This window comes from Conger conger, chromosome 2 (assembly GCF_963514075.1).
Source record: "Conger conger chromosome 2, fConCon1.1, whole genome shotgun sequence".
Classification (NCBI taxonomy): Eukaryota; Metazoa; Chordata; class Actinopteri; order Anguilliformes; family Congridae; genus Conger; species Conger conger.
Window position 1 is genome coordinate 61,143,279 of NC_083761.1, and position 24,713 is coordinate 61,167,991.

A 24,713-nucleotide genomic window follows, 5' to 3' on the forward strand; every position below is an offset into this window, starting at 1 on the left:
CCAAAGCGTGGCGACGGGGCGGTGGAGCCGCCTACCTGGACGCATTTCCACAAACCCGTCATTGTTATGGTGCTGGGGGGCCTGCTGCTGGGCACGGGCTGTGCCCTGTCGCTGCTCCAGTACACTCAGGTGCTGAACGTGTCGTACACCATGGGGACGGTTTGTCTGTCCATCGGCCTCATATTCCTGGTGACGGGGATGGTGTGGCTGCCGGTCATCAAGCAGAAGCTACAGCGCAAGCGAGCGGCCCAGAAGGAGCATGCCAGGTCCACTGCCGGCTGAGTTTGCACTTCCTATCTATAATTAAGATCTTATTATTATCATCTTCAGATATTTAAGCAATCTGGCTGTGCCCACATGGAATCTGCGGCAATGTATTCGGCAGAAGTTACAAAGCCATTTTCATTGTTGTTGCTGTAGTGCAATCTTAGCACCATATCGACTATCAATCCCGCCAATGTCTGTCGCAGTGAATTAGTTCTGTTTATTAATTTATTATATTTATCAAGGACAGTTATATTAATCAACATTTTCAGTTTCCACATAAATGTAAATGCGCAAGAGTTAGCTAATTAGTTCATTTTCAAGTTAAGAACGTAAGACTGCTTTTTTTTTGGGGCTGCTTTTCTCGGACATGGGTTAAGCCTAAAGCCTAAAAAATGAATTCAGTGGAGATCTTCATTGATTTTTTATTTTAGTGTAGGCTTACTTTTATACTGAATCAGCAATGTTTGGTCTTTTAAACTGTTTTCATGTATTTTACTATTATATCGATGTCAGAATAAAAAGGCAACCTATTATTTATTCTTTTCAATTTTCACAAATAAAACCTTCAAGTTTTATTTGTAGAATACTGATGGCTCATTTCCACTATAACAATGTCTACAAATATAACAACAGAAAGTGTTGCATTTAAAACAGGTGTTCTACATGGAGATACAAATGACAGTAATATGGGAAGTACTAATCACAGAATGACTACTTGAGAAAGTTTCACAGACTGTTTACTGGATCTCTTTGTAGGGGGTAGATTTAAGTAAGAATATACTGTTTATTATAAACACAATAATTCCATCGTATAAAGATGTTCAATTTATTTTCTATATTTATAATGATCCATGCTAATTATTTTCTACATATAAACATTTAACTAGAGCCGAGATTATATTTGCATGTATACATACACCAAAATGATTCAATTAAATGTTTGCTTAACGTTTGAGCTAATAGTCTGTGGGCAACTAGCATGGAGCAGGAAATAACTTTTCAACCTTTTTATCATCGTATTTTGAACCTTATTTTTATTATCATGTTCATTGTCAAGTTAATAGAAAAAGCTCCATAGAATTGTGTTTGGGCATGTAATAAATATGAAGAAAATTGTATTTTAAAAAAAGGATTTAGTTCGAATACAGCACCATCTAGTGGCTAAAAATAAAGTAGCAAAATAATATAAACACTCTCGGCAATGTCTTCAAGAATGGGTCAAGCAAATTACAGGATTATACACTGATGGATTGAAACAAAGAGTTTGAATGTAGGAAGTATACCCTAATGTTTCCTGTAATACATCACTTGTACTGTTTTCTCTATAAATGCTACCACTGAACAATATCTGTTGAAAGTTATATTTGCTTTATTTGTATTATTCTATGCTACAACACTACACTCTTTCAGGTTCAGGTTAGATATGCCCATGAAGCTATCAATACATTTCTACTTCTTTCACTAACAGAAGGATTTGTGATTCAATATTCTTTTATTTGGTTTTGTGCATTTTCATGGTGAAGAGTGATTCTGAAAGAATGTATTTGATTTGCAGCTAATTATCAACATTTTTATTTTTGTTCCTTGGGTACTTTCCACCTGTACTGTTTCACATAATTTGCTACACTTTTCTACAAATAATGCAGTAATAACTATTTAAATGTAACTAGTTTATGAAATGTTTTCTTAATAACATATTATTATATTTTATATTCTGTAAGGCTGCAGATGTGTTTGTACAGGAAATCAATAATAAAGTGATTCTGAAGGACAATCTTTTTCCCAAAACCTGTATAAAGTTACTAATGACAGGTCATTTTCTCTTATGAGATTAGATACAATATATGGTTTAGTTCTGGCTTTCTGTGATTACAAAAGTTACCTGAGACATCCTGTTGGCTAATAAAATTCAGCTTTACACCTCCACATTGTGAATATTTTATTTGATAAATACTAATAATTTTATTTACATATTAATGTACTTATTATTACTTTAAATACATTTAGCCACAGGAAATCTGTCTGGGTTTTATGGCTTCTGGATTCATATCGCTAAAGCTTTACATATATTCTGTTTTCATATTTTTTGACTGTGTCAAGCACATTTGGAGTGGTATGACATTTTTTATTTTAGATTTCTTTTAGAAGGGTGCAGTATTTAAGATTTTGGAGGCTCCAAGTTTCTTCCTTCCAAAGTGGGGCTTTCCCCACAGTGTAGGTCATTTACATGTCCCTATTCCCCTATAAAACAGGGCCTGTGGTTTGAGCCCCACTTAGTCGAAAGCTGCACACGAGAGAATGAATCTGAAGCTTTAGTTTCATTATTAGCATATTAGCATATTGCATCCTGTTACAAATGGCGAGAAGCAAATGCACCCAGAATAATTTTTATGATGGCCTGCTGGAGAAATGCATGCCCTGCCAACTACGCTGTTCCAACCCACCGATCAGCTGCACCACATACTGTATGAGACGTAAGTTAAAATGTTCTTAATTGTTTAATACCCACTGCTTTTATTTTCGATTTATGTTTAAAAAAAAATCATTTTAGAATGAGCTATAGCCAGTCCAATTTTACCTACATGTCAAGGGTAAAATCAAGGCTACAATACAAAACAGATGCTGATTTATTTTACCAATATTGTTTTGTTTGTAAAATGAGAAAATGAAATCTTGGTGGTAAATGTTTATTGTCTGCAGTCAATGCCATTGAAACAATCAGAAGGAAACATGCCCATTTTACATTTTTTTAATTTAAAATTTTATTTGTGCTTTTGCCCTTAATCAAGTTCTATGTGATGCCATGGAGTTTCATTGTTGTTGTACTCTGGGGTTTTGCTCTACAGCTGCAGTCAAGCCCAACTCCAACTCCAGCTCTGTGCCTGAGAACAACAACCTGTGGCTGATCCTGCTTTTCTCATTGCTGTGTGCCTTTACAACACTGACGCTGCTCATTCAGATGCTACGCAAAAGGAACTGCCAGCCATTCCTCAGAAAGAAAGGTGTGTAGGCAGGTGCAGGCCAACACCAAGATAGGCTTATGAAACAAACTGGATACGAACTTAATATGCGGTACCCACTTCCCACATAAGGAAAAAAAACTAAAAAACAAACAGGACAATTAGGGTAAACTAAATCAAAACAGTTTACTTGTGTTGATTGTAGCTACAACTGATATGTAACTCTGTTGCAGATAACTATATCCCTTATATTATTTCAATATTATGTTGGTTTCTCATTTACAAACCAATTTGCCTATCCTCATGACAGGGAGACACCAAAAGCAAGGGGAAGACTCCGAGCATGACAGAGATTTGGAAGAATCAAAGGAGATGGATGTGGCACACGATAGGACCATGGTCAGTGAGGAATCAGAACCAAAGTACAACGACACTTATAATTCAAGTCTACCCCTGCCATCCACTGAAGAGGGAACCACCATCCTAGTCACCACAAAGACAGCACGGACCTGCAATCACACACATTTCTGTACACAAGACAGGACTCTGGATGTATGTAGGTCTGTCACCCTAGCCTGATAAGCTTCAAATGGAACATGAGTGTTATCAGAATAAAGAAGGGACAAATAAGCTGAAAAATACCAGGAGACTGTAGTTATCAGCATAGCATGTTGCTGAGGTTTATGAACTTTGGTCACACATGTGAATTATTCTTTATAAATGAGAAGACTCTTTAATTTAAAAAATTCTAATTTGACAGAACATTTTCAAGTTATATTGCCTTTCTTCGCAAACTCGGGAGAAAACTTGTATTTGAACAAGGATTGTAATGTTAAGGATAACTGTCGAAAAAATGTTTATGAACTTGAATAAGACCAACTAACTGTAGCCTACTTTGTGTTACAGCCTATAGTACGGTCATTTCCTGCACAAACCAAATGCCACAACGCCAAACAAGTTACAGAATTATTTTTGCCAGATGAAATGATCTCCAACAGTGGAAACATTACCTCCATGTGACACTCGTTTGTCAGTCATGTGACCATGCTAACGGTGGTCATGTGACTTGATGGTTTTGTTTTGCCTCTGTTGAGAGCAATCTGTATTTTTCATTTTAAAGTCATCTTGTGGTTACCTCAAAGATCAAGGACGCTAAACTGGTCACTTGCCACTTTTTTTGCTGTACATTGTCTCCACCAATGTATGTTGCTGCCTCGCTAACGATAGTCTGTAGACTTCAAAACCGCTGTTACACTCACAGATGAAGAGGCCTTTCTGAATTCAGAAACAGGAGTTCATAGAAACTCGGCGGCACATAATAGCAAATTGTGGCATTGCGACAGACTGTTCTGCGCTGCACCTCTGTATATTCTCCGCTTCAATGTATTTATTGATTGTAAGACAATACTGAATGTTATTCCAAACTGCAGCAAACGTAGGTTTCGCTCAGCCACGAAGAGTGCAGGAAAGAACTGTATACCAGGCCAGCTAGCTGGCAAGCTAGCCATCTTCATGGTGAGGAATAAATTGATTGATAAAATCTGAATTGGACTGGCAGAATGAACGGTGAGTGGTGGAGTCATCGTCTTTCAATAAATTCAAAATGTTTCGCTAAGCAGTTCCACGCCTTGGACAGCTAGCCAGCCATGGCAATGATATTTACGTAAGCTAACTAATTGCGTTTGCTAGCTAGTTAAAACAGAAGGTAACCGTGTATGATCCTGTTTTAGTGTGAAGTTACTGTTTATTTCACTTCTAAATTCCTATTTTATTGTGAATGGGAGCCTGGCGTATTTTCGAAAATACTGACAAAAAATGATGAGGCGAAAACTTTACCTTGCAGTATTATCACACATTAAAACCTATGATACTTTCATTTTCAGTTCCTTAAACCGTACATTAGCTAGTCTGATGTAGATTGTTGGAGCTCATCATTACCACAGATTAATTGTGAACGAGCTGGCTAACTAGTCAGTTAACGTTAGTAAAGTTGTATCACTTCAGTTTTATAGTCTTAAAAGTTGTTCAGTAAACGCCCAGCTCTTTGTAAAACTGTTAGACTGCCTCGAGTGTTAACTGAATGCTTGTACTGCAGGGCCAACTTATGTGGACTGAGCATTAGCACACACGTAGCCCACCTCAGTTTATAATGAAAAAGTTCGCTCCCTTTATTTAATAGGCTAGTCTCTCGAACTTAGGGGCAGAATGTTAGCAAAAATGATTACTGAACATTATTCTTTTGCTTGAATGAAGACTGATGTTAGGCAATTCGCCAACACGTTATTTGTTTCCATAATGTTTTAGGCTAACTAGGCATTTGGGGGTTTTGTCCAACGCAACAGGTTTATTATTTCACTGATCACTGTCGGATCTAGGCTATGTATATGCTAACGTTTTGAAGTGGTTTTATGGTGTATGCATTTTGCAAGCATTTTTACAGATTTGCACTCGATTTAGTAAAAAAAATGCTACATTGCTGTGTTGGTGAAACTTCTGTTTTTTGCCTCTGCAGCATTGTATTTGATATAACCAAATCTTTCAACAATAGCTAGGACAGCTTTTTCCTGTTTATTAATTTTATATTTTGCCAGACATTCTTGGATATCTTCACGTAGCCTTATGCATTACGCAGCTGAAGGGGCTGTTGATATTGTCTTCATAAACCTGTTTCCATTGCAACTTTTATGATGGAGAAATGGCAGAAATGTCCACTGACTATACACTCAAGCACAACAAGGTCCATGCACGAACCTTTTACCTCTCGGAACATCATAACATGTCCTTTTTTAATACGTTGCTTCAGTTGTTTTTTGGAATGTATTTAATTCCTCGTAGGGTTGGGGATTTTTTTCTTTGTGTTGTTTTTTAAGGAAAATATAGAATGTATAGAGAATATTTGCTTGTAGTTTCAATGCACACAAATAGTGTATGTATAAAATTGTTGTTTATCTTGTGCTGTATAGCAGTTTGGGGGAAAAGAAAATGTGTTTGCTTCTATCTTCTATCTATTTCTCTTGGGTTGTTCTCTGCTACTTTTGCAATAATAATAATAATAATAATAATAATAATAATAATAATAATAATAATATGCATGTAATGTTATAGATGTATTTTCTGCATTTTGCATGTATGCTCTTAGAATAATAAAGAAGTTGTATAATATTTTCACTAGTACTGGTTTAATATTATTTCAAATGCTCAGTGATTGTGCATTTATATCCATATATACACTCAGACAATTTGGATGAGTTCCCATTATTTTTGGAGGTTCTGGACAAAATGAACCAGAATAATCACTTTTGGGTTGTCTTTGATCTTATTTTAATATTTGTGTAGGTTTTCAATTGTAAAAGCAACTTTCCTGTGTATTGAAGGATATTGTGGATGTTTACCGACATTTCTGAGTACAGTACCTACCATTATGGGGCTATTGTTAGTTTATGGTCTAAACTAAGAAATTGCAGTTGAAGTAGGCCTAACTCCCAACAGCGTGCTCATGACCTTTTTTTTACATATACCTGTAGACATCAGGAAGGCAAGACATCCTTATTACTGTTTATGAGTTCTGCTTTATGTTAAATCAAGCTCTGCATTTGGCTAAAAATGTCACCGATATATTGCTTTGTTTGAAGTTATTTCCTAACTTTAAAGTTTAAAGGAAAATGTTCAATTTTACAGTCTTTAATTGTGGAACTGCTGAGTGAAACAAAATTTCCATAATGGAAAATCAGTTGTATCCCTTGTATGACTGAACCCCAAGCAATGATAGTAACTTATTCAGCATCTTTCAATATTTTTGAGGTCTGGTTGTAAGCATTACAAAGCTGCAATAAAATTGTAAAATATAACGCAAAATGCAAAGAGTAATATACACTCAGTGAGCACTTTATTACATGTGAACATTAACTGAAGCTCCTGACCCATATCTCCATGTGTTCATGCATTGCACTGCTGCCACACGATTGGCTGATTAGATAATCGCATGAATAAGTACTGTACCGGTGTTCCTAATAAAGTGCTCAGTGAGTGTATGTTTGAAGTTCTGAAACTTCAGTGGTGTCTAGGTCCCTCAAGATGTAATTTCTATTGGGGTTGGGTTCTCCAAATGACTTGTCACTTGTTCATTTGCTAGATGAACAATGAGTATAATACAGTTTTATTTGCATAGAATATCAGAATTTAGCCTAAACCCTCTGCTGTAACAGGTTTTTAAAATGTGGAGCACAAATAATTTCACTAATTGTAGCTTGTAGTTTTAGCTTGTGCAGATGTACTGTTAAGGGATTGAGTAGAAGGCAGTTTGGACCTGGGGAACATGACCACAGCATTTTGTGTGAGTTAAATTTCTTGCTGGCCAGTTTTATGAAGCCATTGTTCTTCAAATAAAGTACTGAAATAATTTGTTTAATAATCTGTTTACCAGTGTTAATACTGTCCATGCAGCTCTTAACCTGTTGAGTAAACTTGCCTTATTCTGCCATAACCTGCCCAAATCTCTGGCTTTTTAGGTACACAGCAAAATGACACAAAAAGGCAGCATCTACTCGAGAGGCTGTTGGATGCGGTTAAACAGGCGAGTACAACAGAACCTTTGGTTTATGAATATGTGTTCAGTAGCGCTTCATTATGCATTTCAATCTAAATGTAATTGTATTGTTTTTTATATCCTGATAGTGACCCCCTTCACTCACATCTGCAGTCTTTGTCCTGATTCGGACTAAGACTGACTCAGACAGTGAATCTTGTTTTCCTATGGCAGAAAGCAAAATGCATTATACGCTGGGTACATTTTACATTTTACATTTTAGTCATTTGGCAGATGCTTTTAATCCAAAGCGACTTACAAGTGCATAGGTTCTACCACAAGTCAAAGCATCACATCCAGAACTAGGAAAATACACCTGGACTGCTGTTCTAAACATATAGTCGTCATCATATTGGCAATTATTTTTATTTTATTTATTTATTTATTTATTTTTTTGGGGGGGGGGGGGAGGGTTAGACAGGGATAGGGGTATCAGAAGGGGGGGGGGCGGGGTAAATCAGGAGGGAGGACTAAGGTAGAGTTTGAAGAGGTGTGTTTTGAGTCTGCGTCGAAATAGGGGGAGGGATTCTGCTGTCCTGACAGTGGTAGGCAAGTCATTCCACCACTGAGGAACCAGAACGGAAAACACGCGTGAACGTGCAGCTCGACCGCCAGGTGCCCGTAGAGAGGGAACCGTAAGGCGACCAGAGCTGGCAGACCGGAGTGGTCTAGCTGGGGAGTAGGGAGTGATCAGGGATTGTATGTAATGTGGGGCAGTCCCCTTAGCAGCCTGAAATGCCAACACTAGGGCCTTGAATCGGATGCGTGCGGCAATAGGAAGCCAGTGGAGGCCAATGAGAAGCGGGGTGACATGAGCCGACCTGGGCTGACTGGTGATCAAGCGGGCTGCAGCATTCTGGACCAGCTGGAGGGGCTTGATGGCGCACGCTGGGAGACCGGCTAGGAGGGAGTTGCAGTAATCCAGGCGGGAAATGACGAGCGCCTGGACTAGGAGCTGGGTGGCTTTCTCCGTCAGGAGATGACGGATGCGGCGTATATTATACAGAAAGAACCTGCAGGTTCTGGCAGTGGAGGATACTTGTGGAGCTAGGGAGAGGCAGTTATCAAGAGTCACCCCAAGATTCTTTGCCGTACGGGAGGAGGAAACTACAAAGTCCTCCACAGTCAGTGAGAGGTCGATTGACGGAGAGGATTTAGCAGGGATGTAGAGAAGGGTACAGGGAGCCGCATTGCCACCTATTGCTGTTGGTTATGTGAATTGGGCTTATAGAGCAGGTTATTAGGTATTTCTTAGACTAATTAAGTCCTCTGCTGCTGTAACCTATCCACTTAGAGGTTTGACGTGTGTTTAGAGATGCTCTTCTGCATACCACTGTTGTAATATGTGGTTATTTGCCTTACTCAGCTTTGACTTGTCTGGACCTCTCTCATTTACAACACATTTCTGCTGCTCACTGGATGTTTTTGGTTTTTTGCACAATTCTCTGCAAACACTAGACACTGCATGAAAATACCAGGGGATCAGCAGTTTCTGAGATACTCAAACCATAATTCATGTTTGGCATTGAAGCGGAGATGCATAAAAGGAGAGATGCAAGTTTCACACAGAAATTTGGTAGTGGGTCAGTGATGTTATGGGTGGTGGTGAAATTAACGTGTCATTTTTTGCTGAAAGCAGGGAATTTTCGCTTTCAATGTCCGATGGATAAATAGCCTAATGATAATGTATTTCTTTATTTATTTTATATCGATACCACATAGTGGAAAGCGAAGTTCAGTTTGCAGGTAGTTGAATTTGCGTGTCTTCGAATAAACAGGGAAAAAACACAGAAAGTTACAATAAGCAATAAATCAGGCAACAGCTACAAAAATTATTTGATAACTCTAATACTGTAGCATCCAATTCCCTGTGGTTTTTGCATTTTAAACTCCCTGAAATGGCCAGATTGCTTGTTCGAACCTCTGAAGCTAGTCGACTGCTAGTTTAGAACAGCAATAATATGCCTGGCGATGAATGTGCATTTCTTTTCAACTGAGCTTACAATTTCACCTTCCGGAAAAAAATATTGGTTATCAGTTATACATTTTTTGTAACCGTTTAAAAATCTGTTTCGGGTAACTGGTTAAACGTTTATCTGTTCGCACCCCTAGTTTGGGATGGTGTATAGGTTCTGATAATTGTTGAATATATGCAGAGGCTCCCTTTACTGCCTAGTATGCCAGCACCAAAGTTGCAAAGTCCATAACAGGCAGCCAGTGGAGGTCGCTGAGCAGGGGGGTGACGTGAGAATGTCTGGGGACATTGAATACCAGACGAGCTGCGGCGTTCTGCATCAGTTGTAAGGGTCTGATGGCAGATGCTGGAAGGCCAGCCAGCAAAGAATTGCAGTAGTCCAGGTGTGACAGGACCATTGCTTGAACGAGGAGTGGAGTTGGTGGTGAGGAAGGGCACCAATGCAATGCTAGTGCTTTGTCTTGGTTGGCATTTTATATAGCGCCTTTATGCAAAGCGCTGTACAATTGATGCTACTCATTCACCCATTCATACACACACTCACAATGGCGATTGGCTGCCATGCAAGGCACCAACCTGCTCGTCAGGAGCATTTGGGGGTTAGGTGTCTTGCTCAGGGACACTTCAACACACCCAGGGTGGGATCGAACCGGCAACCCTCCGATTGCCAGACGACTGCTCTTGCCACCTGAGCGGTCTTATTCTGTATCTTCACTGGTCTGTCCTTCTCATGTGTCTTCTGTCATGTTGCTTCCCAGACACCTTCATAGTACACTGCTGTCCCCATCAATAGCTGTCCCAGAATGTCAATTTTACAAAGAAACCAGTTTTTTTTCCATAGTCTGCTGTTTCACTGTAAGCTCAGTACCACAACTGTAGATAAAGCGTTGTGTGTGTGATACTTCAGTTACATACCTGCCTGGGCCTATGAACCCCGTCCATGTTGGGAACACCGCAGACTTATGAGGGGCAAGCATTTGGCTTATTTTTTTCTATTTTGAACCACTGTTCACAAAAATTCCTTCAAACAAAACTGCCATGTGTTCTTCTAAAAGGCTCCTGTATTGCTGGTTGAGTATCAAGGCCAACTCGTAACGAGAAATATGTTCTGTTTCAGTGCCAAATCCGCTTTGGGGGAAGAAAGGAGATTGCCTCAGACTTAGACAGCAGGTAAGGCCTTTGCCTGTTGGGCAGGTTGTTATGTGAAGCTTTTCTTATTGTAGCAGCAGCAGCAACTTGTTTTTTTCATTAAAAAGTAATGAAAAAAGGTATTTGCTTTGTCCTCGTTTTTCTTTCAGCATCATTAAGCACCAGGGCATTTTATTTTGACGCAGAAACTGTTCCGCCAGGGCTTTGAACTCCAGACAGCTCAATCAACACAGCCTAAATAGGCTTCTGTTGTAACTGAAATAAGATTTTTTTCTGTCAAGGTGGCAAGCTCCTTGGGGATCACACACTCGCACTCATTTCACTTGCTGTCAATTTGTTAACAACTGAGATTCTCTTTACACCTTTTATGTCAGTCCAAACCTCAAGTTCGTATTTATAAATAAAAACATGTGTTTGAAGCAAGTGCTGTGAAACTGAGGCAGTGGGATTTGGACTGCAAACTACCATTTGGATTACCCTTTGGAAAGGTGAAAGTAAAAATGATTTAGTGCTTGTCTTTGTTGGGTAAGTTCTGCTCTAATGAAAATCCATGATCTTTTTTTTTCTTTTTTTCCCTGAGGGGGCTCTGGGTGGCGTTCACAGCAGGGTTGATCGATTTTACTGTGTGTGTGCATGTGCGATTTATGTGTGTGTGCGTGCGTGCGAGTGTGTATGTTGGGGTCTGTGAGTACGTGCGAGTGTGTTTATGTTGGGGTGTGTGCGTGCATGCGAGTGCATGTATGTTGGGGTGTGTGCGCGCTTGAATGTTGGGGTGTGTGAGTGCGTGCGAGTGCGTGTATGTTGGGGTGTGTGAGTGCGTGCGAGTGCGTTTATGTTGGGGTGTGTGAGTGCGTGCGAGTGCGTGTATGTTGGGGTGTGTGAGTGCAGGCGAGTACGTGCGTGTCGGTGAAGCAGCGCTCCGTTGACCCCCGCTCTCCCGTCTCTCCTGCAGGGTGATCTGTTTGTGTGCGCAGTTCGAAGCCGTCCTCCAGCATGGGCTGAGGAAGAGCCGGGGCCTGGCCCTCACCGCCGCTGCCCTCAAGCAGGCCGCCGGTTTCTCCAGCAAGGCTGAAGCAGGTCAGCAGCGCGGAGGCAGTCCCTTACACTACAGTGAGACTATCCAAACCCAAACCCAAACCCAAACCCATACCCATACCCATACCCATACCCATACCCATACTGATACTCATACTCATACTCATACTCAGACCCAAACCCAAACCCAAACCCATGCGCTGGATGTCTGGGCAGGGCTCCACAGGTCTCGATAGCGAAACGCAGGGCGTCTTAATGCTCATCTCAGTCGCGGAAACAGATGCAACACGTAGTGCCCTTGTGTGTGAAACTAGAAACCTTATGCAACAGAATGGTTCATACGAGGGAAAAAAAGGAAATACTATTTCTCTGCGGTTTGCTGAACACCTGCTGTGGTTTATTGAAAAAAACACTAACACTAACAAAATTGACTAACACTGATACTGACACAGCTGATTATAGTGCCGTCTAAAAATGATTTAGTATCATCTAGTATTTTTGGTCATTGCAAAATAAATGGGGGACACCCCAAATGAACAGCATGTGTGTCTGCTAAATTAAATTAGTGTCCCATAATCTGGTTGGGGGGCATTTGTGATATGCGCTGAGCAATATGTTCACCCATGGTGTCATAATGATGACAGCTCTGTTAAAGCCCCTTCTTTCATTCTGTCTCAGCCTTCTACTTTCCTGTGCTACTTCATTTGATTGATAGTTTTTCCTCCATTTTTTTCAGCAATTCACTGTCGCTAAGGTTGACTGCCCAAATCTCTCAGTATTTCAGTCATTTCCTCGGCCAACCTGTTGTTTTTAGCAACACCTACCATTTTCCCAGATGGACCTGTGCACAATAAAAATGACATTGGGCAGGTTATGTGAACAAAGTGTTTATATGCCTGATTTTGGAGCTGATTCTCCAAGATATAGGCCAGCCCTTTCCTGTCGTTCTATTGCGGCAGATATGTTTTTATGAGAATGAGTGTTCATTCTGACTGCAGTTTATTAGGCTGCTTGTTAAAGCAGTCTCTGTCTAATGGCATCGATGAGAGAATATAGTGTTGCTGAATGATCCATTAATAGACCAGAGATCCCTTACTGCCAGTCTCTCATGTTTGACCTCAGTAATGGGTCTCTATTTATTTCCTCTATTGAAAGTGGAAGATGGAGTGACAGGCCTCTGCAGTTAGAGCTGAAGAGAATCCCTCTGCTATACATGCCAGTCATGTGGTCCTGGTAGCTCTCCCCAAAGAGTTCCCTCTGATCAGTACTGCTCACACAAACATGACTTTCGGGGTGGATATACCGATGGTGTTCATTAAGACTACGGGTGTCAGACAACAGTGTGACAGACAGGGCTGCCGTGTCTGCTGGTTTTCAGTCCGTTTCAGCAATAGAGATGAATTTATATGTTTCATTGGATATGTGCCTTGTTCCCGAGACCATAATTGGCTGCTGAAATGAAAGGAAACCACAAAAATATGCAGACGCTGCAGCCCTCCAGGACTTCAGTTTGACACCCCTTATCTCGTCCTTGGCAAGCATGTGCAGCAGTGTTGGGGAATAACAGGACACTGTTCAGCTCTTCACCCCGTTCATAATCATGAGTGTTGGCAGAGACATGATGAAGAAAATAACACCTGATTCTTTAATTCAGTCACTCTAGGCTGAAAATAGATATGCTAAACCTAATGACAAGACGTTTGGGGTCCATATGTTTCGTCTCTGGAAGTGGGACACAGTTTCCTCTCTCTCTCTCTCTCTCTCTCTCTCCCTCTCTCTCTCTCTCTCCCCTCTCTCTCTCTCTCTCTCGCTCTCTCTCTCTCATCCTGATTTGCATGCACTTGAAACTGAGAAAACATGCATCAATTGAATGTGTACTAGAGAGAGCACTGTTTTTTTTTTGCTATAAATACACTTAGGTAGGGGGGAGGGGGACTGTGGACCTGCAAGCGTGCTCCCTTGTGGTTTTATAAAAAACCTTTTTTGTTAAACTAGGCTCCCAACAGGTGCTCAAGCATTCTGTCAGCAGTGTATGCTGAAAGAATGACAGTCATGATATATCATTGTTGACTGAAAAGACAAAATAAGTGTTTCCTGTCAGATTGAAAAGATTTCCGTGTCGAGCTGCCAGACAGAGGTCCTTTCTGACTTCCTCATTTCAGTCTGTCATGTGCCTTTCTTTGGCTCTCTGCTCCGGTTTTGTGCATTGCCTGTAGTCGCTGTGATGGGCTGTTTGTGCTTTAGTTTAGGTCAGATTAATCTCTACTTTTGTGTCAGGAAACATTTGAAAGGACTTTCACAATTGTGAAACAAGAATTCACAATTCTGAGGATGGAATAAATATGCTTTCCTGTAACCTGGCTGTCCCCTGAGTGAGCATGGGCTGAGACGAGTACCAGGCATGCTTTACACTGGTTGGGCCTGGTCCTAGGAATGCTAACAAGCAAGCTATAACAGGCCCTGCTCCTGGGCTACCTTTCCCACGGCCCGTCAGCTCTACTTTCAGGATATTTACATTTGATACATTAGTGTCAGAATTGCAGCTTTTTAAACATAGGTCCCAATTTTAGGGCTCACCTGCTTCCTGGCCAGATGTGTGTCTTTGCATCATTAGTTCATGCACAAGAACGCTAACTAAAGGTCGAGAGTTGATACTGGGTGTGACATTGGCGTTTGTTGCTCTTGTCTCTCAGTTTACTGTGTAGGACACAAGAACATCTTGGGCCATTTTCGCAGACATAGATTAAGTCTTTCAATTTCAATGTGACAATGGGCATCTCAGTCTCCAGATTTAAATTCCATTGAAAAACCTGTTGTCTGAATTGACGAGGGTGGTCTATTAGCGCAATCCCAAGGATATCAATGATCATGAAAAGTTATGGAATTATCAAACTTATTATTCCTTCAAATGTGTTCTCTAGCCTTAAAATGAATTATAGGAAAAGTCTCATGGCTGTTATCTTTGCCAGCGGTGATTGAAGAAAATACTGAGTCCGAGCTGCTAATAATTGTGAAATCTTTTTTGGGAAATTCATTTTTTATTTGACTTTGGTTGAATCCATTGAATCATTAATAAAGCACACTACTTTACAAATGTTGGAAAATAAAGTTTATTTCAATAACAGTATTATTCTTTAGTGCACAGTAGTCTGTGCATATATGGCAATAGTAGAGCTAATAATTCTGCGGCCCACTGTATATTTGTTTGTCAGTAGAAATGATAACGCATGAACAAGAGGTATTATTAGACAAAGGCGTGTGCAGGTGTCAAACTCCAGTCCTGGGGGACTGCTGTTTTTTGGTTTTCTCACCACCTGTGGTTCTATCATCGATTGGCTAAAGAATACACACAACTTGTTCTCAAAGACTTAATTTGCAGCTGATTGAAAGGAAGCCACAAAAACCTGCAGTCAGTACGGCCCCCTAGGAATTTAGTTTGACCCTGGCCTTGAGGAAAATATGTTTTACAAATCTTCAGCATTCTGAAACCAGAATAACAGTACTGCACGTCTGTCATTTGTGTTATGTAAGCAGTACACTGTTGTACACCATACACAGAGTGCTTGGGGGGCATAACTGCTGAAAATGAGGTGCTGGGGCCTGGGGTGGCAAAATGAGATCGGAAAGGGCTCCTGTGGCTTAAAAAAAAAAAGACAAACACAAAAGGTTTGCTTTCTCAGGTCAGAGGACATGCGTTTCAGCATATGGAAATATTGATCAGTTTAGTGTCGGAGCCACCGTTGTTGACCTGGCTGTGGCTGTGGCTGTGTGTCTGTGTCTGTCTCTGTGTGTCTGTGTGTCTGTGTGTCTGTGTGTCTGTGTGTCTGTGTGTGTCTGTGTGTGTCTGTGTGTGTCTGTGTGTCTCTGTCTCTGTGTCTCTGTGTGTCTGTGTGTCTGTGTGTCTGTGTGTCTGTGTGTCTGTGTGTCTGTGTCTCTGTGTCTCTGTGTCTCTGTGTGTCTGTGTGTCTGTCTCTGTCTGTGTGTCTGTGTGTCTGTGGCTGTGTCTGTGTGTGTTCATGTGCTTGTGTGTTTGTTCCAGAGCTCTCCTTCTGGTTCTACGTGAAGGAGCACTTGAACCGGCACGAGCTGCAGCGCTTCTACTCCCTGCGGCACATCTCGTCAGAGCTGGGCCGCGGCCGGGCGTGGCTGCGCTGCGCGCTGAACGAACACTCCCTGGAGCGCTACCTGCACACGCTGCTGGCTGACCGCACACGCCTCGGGTACGTCTGCGCATTCCCACTCACAGATCCGGCTGAGGGCACTGTTACTGCGCTGTAATAATGATGATAATCAGAATAATAATGATAATGATGATGATATATTTTGTTTATGTAGTGCATTTCATCATGCAGGGATCATCTCAAAGTCCTGACCTTGGGATTATAAGGTTCTATCTGCGTTGTGAGTGGATTTGAGATATTGAGCTTCAAAGATACCAAAATGAATGGGCTCCAAGCAGATACAACCTTTTAAATGTAGAATTTTTTCATACTGTTAAACAGTCTTTTTGTGCAAAGCTTCACGCTGATACTTAGTGCCCTGACAAACTAACTCATGACTAACTCATTTTTGTCAAAATAGTCAGAACCTGAATAATTCTAAGGACTGTACGAAAAGTACTCCCTACTGTACTCCCTACATCCATATTCAGGGGGAGGGGAGAGTGGCTCTGTAAGGCAGGGTGTGGTGTCTTGCCTGTTGAGATGACTCCAGTATGGTCTGACACTAAGGAGTAGGAGCTGTCCTACTCACCCCTGAAATGCCACAGGTACCCATTGGACACTTTTTTAAAATCTTATTTTGCAGTACATTTTATGAAGACTGGGCGTTCATCCTGGATGAAGAGCGAGCCAGTATGTTACCCACTATGGCTGCAGGTAAGAGCGGCCCGTTGACCCTGAGATAAGGTCTCACTAGTTTCAGCCGCAGAAACTTTTCTTTGCTTCAGCGTCGAGCTGACGTGAAATGGATATTAAATTTATATTCCGATTTTATGATTTTCTTCTTGCATTAAGTGTTCTCGGTGTATCCAGATGGCTCTTTTTTGGAAAATTACTCCGATGTGGGCTATATGGCAGTCAGTGGTCAAACAAATTGCACGGCCAAACCGCATCAAAATTGCCTTGCAGACTTCAATTAATTGCATTCAATTAATCCACATAATCCCGTAATGATATTTAATTTAATATGGAGCACTTCAGTGACTGAGTCTGGCTTTAATTAATTTTAAGTATATTTTCCAAATGGCAAATAGTTTTTGACTTTTCTCTGAGGCACTCAGGACAAACTGAAGCTCACTGTGTGGTTTATATGGCATTTTTTATGGTGGCACACTGGTGCAGTGAATGGCACTGTTGACTCACAGCAAGAAAGTACTGAGTTTGAACCCCAAGTACTCTGATTTCCTCACAGTCCAAAGACATAGGCTAATTGGAGACTCTGAATTGCCCCCAGGTCTGAATGTTTGAGTGAATGGTAGGCCCTGCGATGGATTAGTGACTTATCCAGGGTGTATTCCTGCCTCTTGCTCACTGCTCACAGTTTTCCTCATGACCCCAAACTCTGCAATTTGTGGCTTTCACCATGAACTATGACATTAATACACTAAATGCATGTAGAACATAATGAAATGTTGGTTTTTGTGTGTAATACCCCTTTAAATGCTTTTATTTATGTATTTTGTCCAGGTAAGCATTGTTGTCCATTTTGCTTTTGCATACTTCTACAAAAGTACTAATACATAGAAATGCTATTATGTAGCTTTTGTATTGTATTGTGAGGTCACGTACGAGCTTCTCTGCAGTTGCAGTAATGCAGTTGCTAGGTATAGGCGTTCTCCCCATCCATGCGCAATTAACTACAGTATAAATTCTGTCCTGCAAAGAACTGACTACGTGCATGTTATTGAAGTAATGCTTGAAAAGCATTTTAGCTAATGCCATTACATTTCCAAAAGTGTGTAGTTTGTTAGGCTTGCGTAAAATAACACCTTTTTTCATCTGCGTAACGAAACTGTAGCATTTTCAGGAGACTGTTTCGAATAAGAAATAGTATGCAAAACTGTGTTTAACTTGTTGACAGGGATTTGGGTATTTGACAAAAACTTCAAGCGATGGAACTCAATGAGTGTATTGGTATACAGGATGTTGTTATTGTCATTATTGTACAGCGAGGTAGGGGAAGGGTGACAGACGGGGAAGTGGAAACATGTTTAAAAAATGTTGGATATTTTATTAAGCAAACTCCAGCATTTTAAATGGTAAATGGTTGGCATTTTATATAGCGCCTTTATCCAAAGCACTGTACAATTGATGCTTCACATTCACTCGTTCATACACACTCACACACCAATGGCGATTGGCTGCTATACAAGGCACCAACCAGCTCGTCAGGAGCATTTGGGAGTTAGGTGTCTTGCTTCGACACACTTATGATTATGATTTTATTTTACACCTCAATAAGACCCATAATATCATCTATAATCACTTTTGTAGTCTCCAAATGTCCTTTTTGGAAAACTGCCTAGACATATCTTAGAAAAAACTATGCACAACGCTCATTTCTGGTGATATTGTTTTCAAATTTGAAAGGGCATTTGTCCAATGTTGTGGCTCCATTGTGCTTTTAACCACATCATCCACAGCCCCAATAATCTGTATCCATTCAAAAACAGAACTTATTTTCAGTGAAGATAAACTTCTTTCTCTGTGTTTGGGCTTCTGTGACTTTGTTTGTGTAATATTTGGAGTAATTCTGACTTGTGGACAACAGACTGAAAGGTAACCCCAAATGCTTGTGTCAAGAAAAGGGGTGATACTTAAGGCAGTCAATTGCACAGGTAACTCACCTCACTTAGTTTCTTGGGTCTGAATTGGTTGCAGATATTAAGGTGAAAACAAAAACCAATTCAACCCGTGGCTCTCCAGGAGTGATGAAGTTGTGATCAGATACAGTGGCACAGGGACACGTGCTGTAACATCTGTTTCTGTGTTGGCACAGGACTGAACTCCATCCTTTTCGCCATCAACATCGATAACACGGACCTGAACGGACAGAACCGGACGGGGCCCTCAGTGTCCAACCTGCTGAAGGAGTCCACGCAGGGCGTGAGCAGCCTCTGGAAGGAGTCCACTCAGGGGGTCAGCACGCTCCTGCGGGAGATCAGCACCGCCACCTCAGTGGTGCCGGGGTTCAGCCCCCGCCCTGACTGCCACTCCGATCCACTGCCTGTGCTACCCCGCAGCACCTCTGCAGGTAGGGAGGGGAACGGCATCCTGGCTTTTGCGATTTCACTAGATTGTGATCGGAATGGGATGCTCTAAAGCAGCCATTAAGTCGGTCATTTATTTAAAGTGCATTTCCCAGACGTTTCCAGGCACTGTTCTTTTAAAAAGAGAATAAAAGATGCGAAATGGTAATATGCAGCGCGTTAAGAGGCAACGACAGTGCTAATACGCAATGCGGTAATAAAAGCTAATACACAGCGCACAGCAGATTAAAGCCTTATTAGTGTTTTAATTTTTTTCTCTGGAGAAGTAATTACCGTCATCGATTGTACTATAGCTTTTATCCCTCACTACAGTGTATTTGCAGATGGAATTGTAATGGTGCACATTGGTGGTGTCTTAACCAGACTTTTCTGGGCTTGGGTTTTGTCTCTGCCTTCCAGACTCCGGCTTGAGGAAAGAGCGGAGTCGGAGGAAAAAGAAAGTCACCAACATCATCTCCTTTGACGATGAGGAGGATGGGGGCGCAGAAGACGAAGAGGAGGACATGGGACACAGTCTGCGGAAGTGCGGGGCCCCTCACGGGAGCTCAGAGGAGGCCCTGGATCACCACTTTCCCTCGCACACGCAAAACGGCGTGCTGGAAACCGGCATCGTCAGCTGGGGACGGGACCACGCCCATAACGGGGCGCCCATCGACTCCAAGAGCGTCGACAACGAAGAGGAGGACGAAGACGTGTACGGCAAGAGCCGGCCGGAGCCAGAGGAAGAGCAGGGCGGCACGGAACAGTGAGTTCTCAGGGAGCAGTCGCTGCAGCTGCTTATGTGTTGATTGTTGTGTTCTGTTGATGGCTGTACATTTGGGCAAATATTTAGGCTTTTCACTGGGTAGAGCACTTTTTGTGAGGGACACTGGGGGACGAAAGTAAATGCAAAAACTTTCCTTCAAAAAAAAGAAAAAGTGAAGCTCTTTGCATTTGTGGTCTAAGAATATTACTTTCAGTGTACCTCAGGAATGGAAAACAGAGCTTGCGGTGTTTTTTATGCATAAGTGTTTGGTAACTGTGGCAGGATGAGACTGATAAGTTTCCCCTCAGGGTGGTGGTGGGGAGCTTGTCGAGCGTGTCCACCTGGAGCCCCCTGCAGATGATCAACGACAACGACAGCTCAGACCTCCTCATCCCCCTGGCCTCCACAGACTCCTACTCCCAGACCGGTGGGTCTCCTCCCCCCTCCCCCCTCAGTGTGTGTAAAGGCTGCTGCTCATCAGCTCCTCAGCACGTGTTCACAGGCATCATTTCTCTCTCAGAGAACTCTGCGGAGCCCCTGGACCGAGGGGAAGCTGAGAGCAGCGGGGCTGCGACTGACCCCACGCAGACACAACCCCCACTGCAGTTCAAGTAAGCCCTCAGGATCACTATCACTCCCTATCAGTCTGCGCTCTGCCAGAAATCTGTCTCAGTCTTGACTTCAAATCTTACTGTATTTTTCACTTTCAACCAGAAAATATAAACTTAAGTTAAACTTTTTGGTTGACAAGTGAAATTTCCTTACCATGTGTCAAACTGTCTCCCCTCATTCTCCCTGCAATCCTTTTGTCTTATTTAGCAAAAAATAATAGATATGTATAAAAGTAAGAGAAATACTTTCTTTAGAAATCTTATAAGATATGAGATATGAGCCAAAGAGATTTGGCTTTTGCCTTGCATATGTGGTGTGTATTGATCCTCACACTGTACTTGTGGAAATAACCATTCTCTCCCTCTCTCCCTCCTCCCAGTATGGAGCCCAGCCCCCCTGTCCAGAGTGCCCCCCTGAGCACCATGCTGCCCACCCCAGGCCTCCCGGAGTCCATGACCGTGGGTAGGTGCCCGTCCTCTCTCCCTCTCTGGTGATTGGGACGTGACGTCCGCGGGTTGGTGCCGTGTGGAGTTTAGCTTACAGCGCGTAGCGTGCGCAGAGTGTCTGCTGACGAGCCTCCTTTCTCTCCCAGAGCTACGGAGCCTTCTGCTCCCGCTGAGAAAATGCCAAACTCCCTCCGGCCAAATTTTCAGAAGGGGACTGCGACCTGTTGTTCCTGGTGTGGCATTCTGGGGAGGCGTATGGTCGATTCAGCAGCTTGGGGGGTGGTGGTGGTGGGGGGGGAGCACTTTACTGGAAAAGGATCATATAAATTTAGGATTATCTGGAGAGAAGCTCTCGGAGAGACTTTTTGAGATCGGTTGGCTGCAGTTCCTGTTTGTGCCAGCAGGGGCAGAAGTGGCCTTTGCAGAAGAGCGGTAACCCAGATGGGCTGAGTGGCCTGTGGAATATTCACACTCGCCCTATTGGCCCAGCTGCCTGGTCCAGGCTGCTGTACACAGCCCTGTTGAATCCTAGTGGAACAGGGAGCAGAAAATGGAAGTAGAACAGGTTATAATAGCCTAGAAATGAGTCTGAAAATACATCGTAAATTTGTTGTTTGTTGATTGATTGAGAAGATTTATTTTAAAGAAAAGCTGTCAGTTTTACCTCGTTTTTGTTTAGATAAATATAATATCTTGTTTAAGGGTTGCATCAGAGCATTGAGGAGGTGGTGGGTAATGTGCTGTAAAATCATTTTTTGCAATGTTTTCAAATTGCTTTGCTTTAACATGTGGAATGCAGCAATAAGGGCAATATAATCTGTTTGCCACAAACCTGTCTTTGGTAAGCTATGTTGATTGAACAAACTGACTTGGGATTTTTAAGATACATCCATGCTTGCACATTTGCTGCCATACTCTGTACATTTGACTTGAACATTTCATGATTTGATTCTCTGAATACCGGATTGTATTATCTCAGTGGGCATATTTACATATCGTCACTGTTGTAAAAAAAAGAAAAAGAAAAAGAAAAAAAAAATTACTCCAAAACGACGACTTTCCAGGAAGCGAGATTGCTGCTTTATTACATGAAAGAAGATTTAACTTTGAATAAATGTTATTAGTTAGAGACCTGTTGAGATGATGTTCTAACTGTGATTATTAAGAATAGGGACTGTGGACATGGCCTTTTAATATTAGTCCTAATAACAGGATTCATTGAGCGTTCGGATTCATAACTTAATGCGCGCGCACCGCAGATAACGTTTTTATAAAACTACATAAGGTTCATCATTATATGACGACTGTCACCGATAACATACAGGCAAGGCAAACAAAGCCAGAAGTGAATGGAGGCTTCGCTCTGCAATGGATGTGGATAAGTGTGTCGTACTTGTGAGGCGAGCCTTAAATGACAACTTTTATCTAGTGTGTTAGTGTGTGAGTATGCGTATGTATGAAGCTTGCACACGTGCGTGTGCTGTGCCTGTACATTAGTAGTAGTTGTGTACGCGTGGGGGCACACGCATACGTGCGTTTGTATTTCTCCACTACGCTCGCCTGTGGCAGATGCGATGGCTACAGTGCGGAGCTGACTGTGCCCCGCGACAGGAGATGATGCCTCTCTTTCCCTGCCAGTTAATTGGCGGATCCAGGCCGTTTTAATTGGAGGCCCTGTCAGCTGTGCCGATTCTCCTTGGTCGCAATGATCCCGCAAATAAAGACACAATGTCTTAGTTCCGGAGCCTTCCAGATGTCAAGACAAAGCCCTTCTTAAGCTATTCTGGTGCGCTCGGGGCTTGGGGGGATATTAATAACCGCGCGTCTGTACGGCGGGGTTGGGGGCTGAGTGCGTCTCCGCTGCTGCCTGCTCCACAGCCCTGTGCGGGAGATTACTCTCCCGTTCAGAAAAGGATCATTTCTCTCCCCTTTGGTTCTCCTGAGACTTACGTGTGGGACTGTCTGTTCCCTGATAACATTTCTCTCGTGTTTGTTTTCTGTTATTAATGGCGTTGCGTCGTGACATTGCCGCTTTCGTTCCAGATATTACGTTATGAGCGGCTATTCTCGTGAATGATAAATCATTTTTTTATTTTTTTTCTCGGAGTAATTGTAGCAGGTTGTATTTTGCTAGTATAAGTTTACTGAATTTGGGTGGTAACTGTAGAATTAGTCACTGATGGAAAGCAGTGCAAGCGGCGTACTGACCCTGCTCCACCAGCAGATGGCACTCTTGGCTCGCGATCCCAGGGCCTCTCGTGTCTGGTATCGGCTGGGGAGAGGATCAAATGAAATGGGCCAGGAGATGAAATACCCCATTTTAAGAGGGTATTTTTATAAATAAAAAAAAAGAAAATAAAAAAATGAAGAAGAAAAGAAAAAAAAATGAAATTGAAAGCAGGAGAAAATTGGAAGAAAGTTGACGGCGGGAGGTTTGTTTTGGTCCTCGGAGAGTGCTGTGGGTTTTACTGCCGACCCGGCGTCCCCTGCCTGCCATCCCTGGGCGCGTTAGCGCTCCGCTGCCCGCGCCTCGCCACCTGGACGCCATCGATCGGCGGACACGGAGGCTTCACGAGCGCACGGGTGACACGGCTCTTTGAGAAGCGCCTCGTCTTTTACGACGCAACGCCCCGCCGCAGACCCGCCTGTGATAAAGTAGAATCATTCTCTAAAGTGGGTCATTAAAGTCCCACTCAACCGTTTTCCTTCCCTCCCAAATCAAGATGACAGTGAGTGTTCCACGAGGGGTTTCTCTGACCTGAGTCGCTCTGTGTCCTGTACACACGAGGCTCCTAAGGCACGTGACTGGGACCCGGAAGGCAGGTGGGTCAAGCCCCGGTGTTGCCACGATAAGATCTGCACAGCTGTTGGGCCCTTGAGCAAGGGCCTTAACCCCATATTGCTCCGGGTGTTGGCCCCTGTTCATTGTGTAAGTCACATTGGATAAAAGCGTTAGCTAAATAACAAATTATTATTGTTATTATAACAAGGTGCAGGGGCAGGAAGAATGTTGCCTGCGCTCCACGTCTCAGCTGGTGAGACAGCCCACGAGAAATAGGCAGCACGTTTGAAAATTCCCCGGAGGCCTGCTGCAGCCATGGCTAATGTTCCTGTAGGCGTTTCAGAGCCCGTGAATCGCACCCAGGGCAGACTCCATGGTACTGATGCAGCCCTGTTTTATTTGGGCTCCTCATTTCCACCGGAGGTGTGCTCAGGGGGCCACGCCAAGGTGCTGGGACCAGATTATGTATCAGTAACACATTAACACTGTGAAATCTGTGTGCAAAACCGACTCGTACTCAATTAGCACGTCAGCTAGTGCAAATTGGTAGCCAGTGTCAATCAGTGCTTCCACTGTGCCCTGTCAACGTGGCTATGCTGAAGGGTTTTGGGCATACTGGTATGGTGCCCTGTGTTTAGACTGTCGTTTGTGATAACCGTAAGTTGTGGGTTCAGTCTTTAGGGCTGCACTAGGGCAAGCCATGACAGCTTAAATTGTCGTCTATATTCGAGAGAGACCGTCCTTATCATAGACTCACGTTCTGTCCAAAGTCAGAGCGCGTTCCAGAAGTGTGTAAACTATAACCGTGTACTGCCTGCTTCCATGAAATGACATTTCAGAAGCCTGTGGGTCTTTAGCCCACTTACATTGGATAAGAAAAGTGAACT

The 24,713-nt window shown here is 42.6% G+C and overlaps 2 protein-coding genes across 2 annotated transcripts in view; both read left to right on the plus strand.

Annotated features, from left to right (window-relative positions):
- Positions 1-2,559: 2,559 nt before the first annotated feature.
- On the plus strand, positions 2,560-4,080 carry LOC133122011 (tumor necrosis factor receptor superfamily member 17). Its single transcript, XM_061231658.1, has 3 exons — positions 2,560-2,741; positions 3,114-3,269; positions 3,538-4,080. Exons 1-3 carry the CDS (start codon positions 2,624-2,626, stop codon positions 3,804-3,806), a joined length of 543 nt encoding a protein of 180 aa, XP_061087642.1. The 5' UTR covers positions 2,560-2,623; the 3' UTR covers positions 3,807-4,080.
- Positions 4,081-4,260: 180 nt separating this feature from the next.
- snx29 (sorting nexin 29) overlaps positions 4,261-24,713 on the plus strand; it is a 130,508-nt gene continuing 110,055 nt past the window's right edge. The window contains exons 1-11 of the mRNA XM_061231657.1: positions 4,261-4,793; positions 7,736-7,800; positions 10,905-10,957; positions 11,889-12,013; positions 16,011-16,191; positions 16,778-16,848; positions 18,971-19,225; positions 19,641-19,986; positions 20,295-20,413; positions 20,507-20,597; positions 20,978-21,060. Of these exons, the coding sequence (XP_061087641.1) occupies positions 4,787-4,793; positions 7,736-7,800; positions 10,905-10,957; positions 11,889-12,013; positions 16,011-16,191; positions 16,778-16,848; positions 18,971-19,225; positions 19,641-19,986; positions 20,295-20,413; positions 20,507-20,597; positions 20,978-21,060 (1,396 nt within the window). The 5' untranslated portion in view covers positions 4,261-4,786. The remainder of the gene's footprint in view (positions 4,794-7,735; positions 7,801-10,904; positions 10,958-11,888; positions 12,014-16,010; positions 16,192-16,777; positions 16,849-18,970; positions 19,226-19,640; positions 19,987-20,294; positions 20,414-20,506; positions 20,598-20,977; positions 21,061-24,713) is intronic.

Bases quoted from the DNA above. Each gene is read 5' to 3' on its own strand.
- LOC133122011 (XM_061231658.1), top strand. From the start codon at position 2,624: ATGGCGAGAAGCAAATGCACCCAGAATAATTTTTATGATGGCCTGCTG. The intron at 2,742-3,113 runs GTAAGTTAAAAT...TTTGCTCTACAG, and splicing joins CACCACATACTGTATGAGAC to CTGCAGTCAAGCCCAACTCC. The intron at 3,270-3,537 runs GTGTGTAGGCAG...TCCTCATGACAG, and splicing joins GCCATTCCTCAGAAAGAAAG to GGAGACACCAAAAGCAAGGG.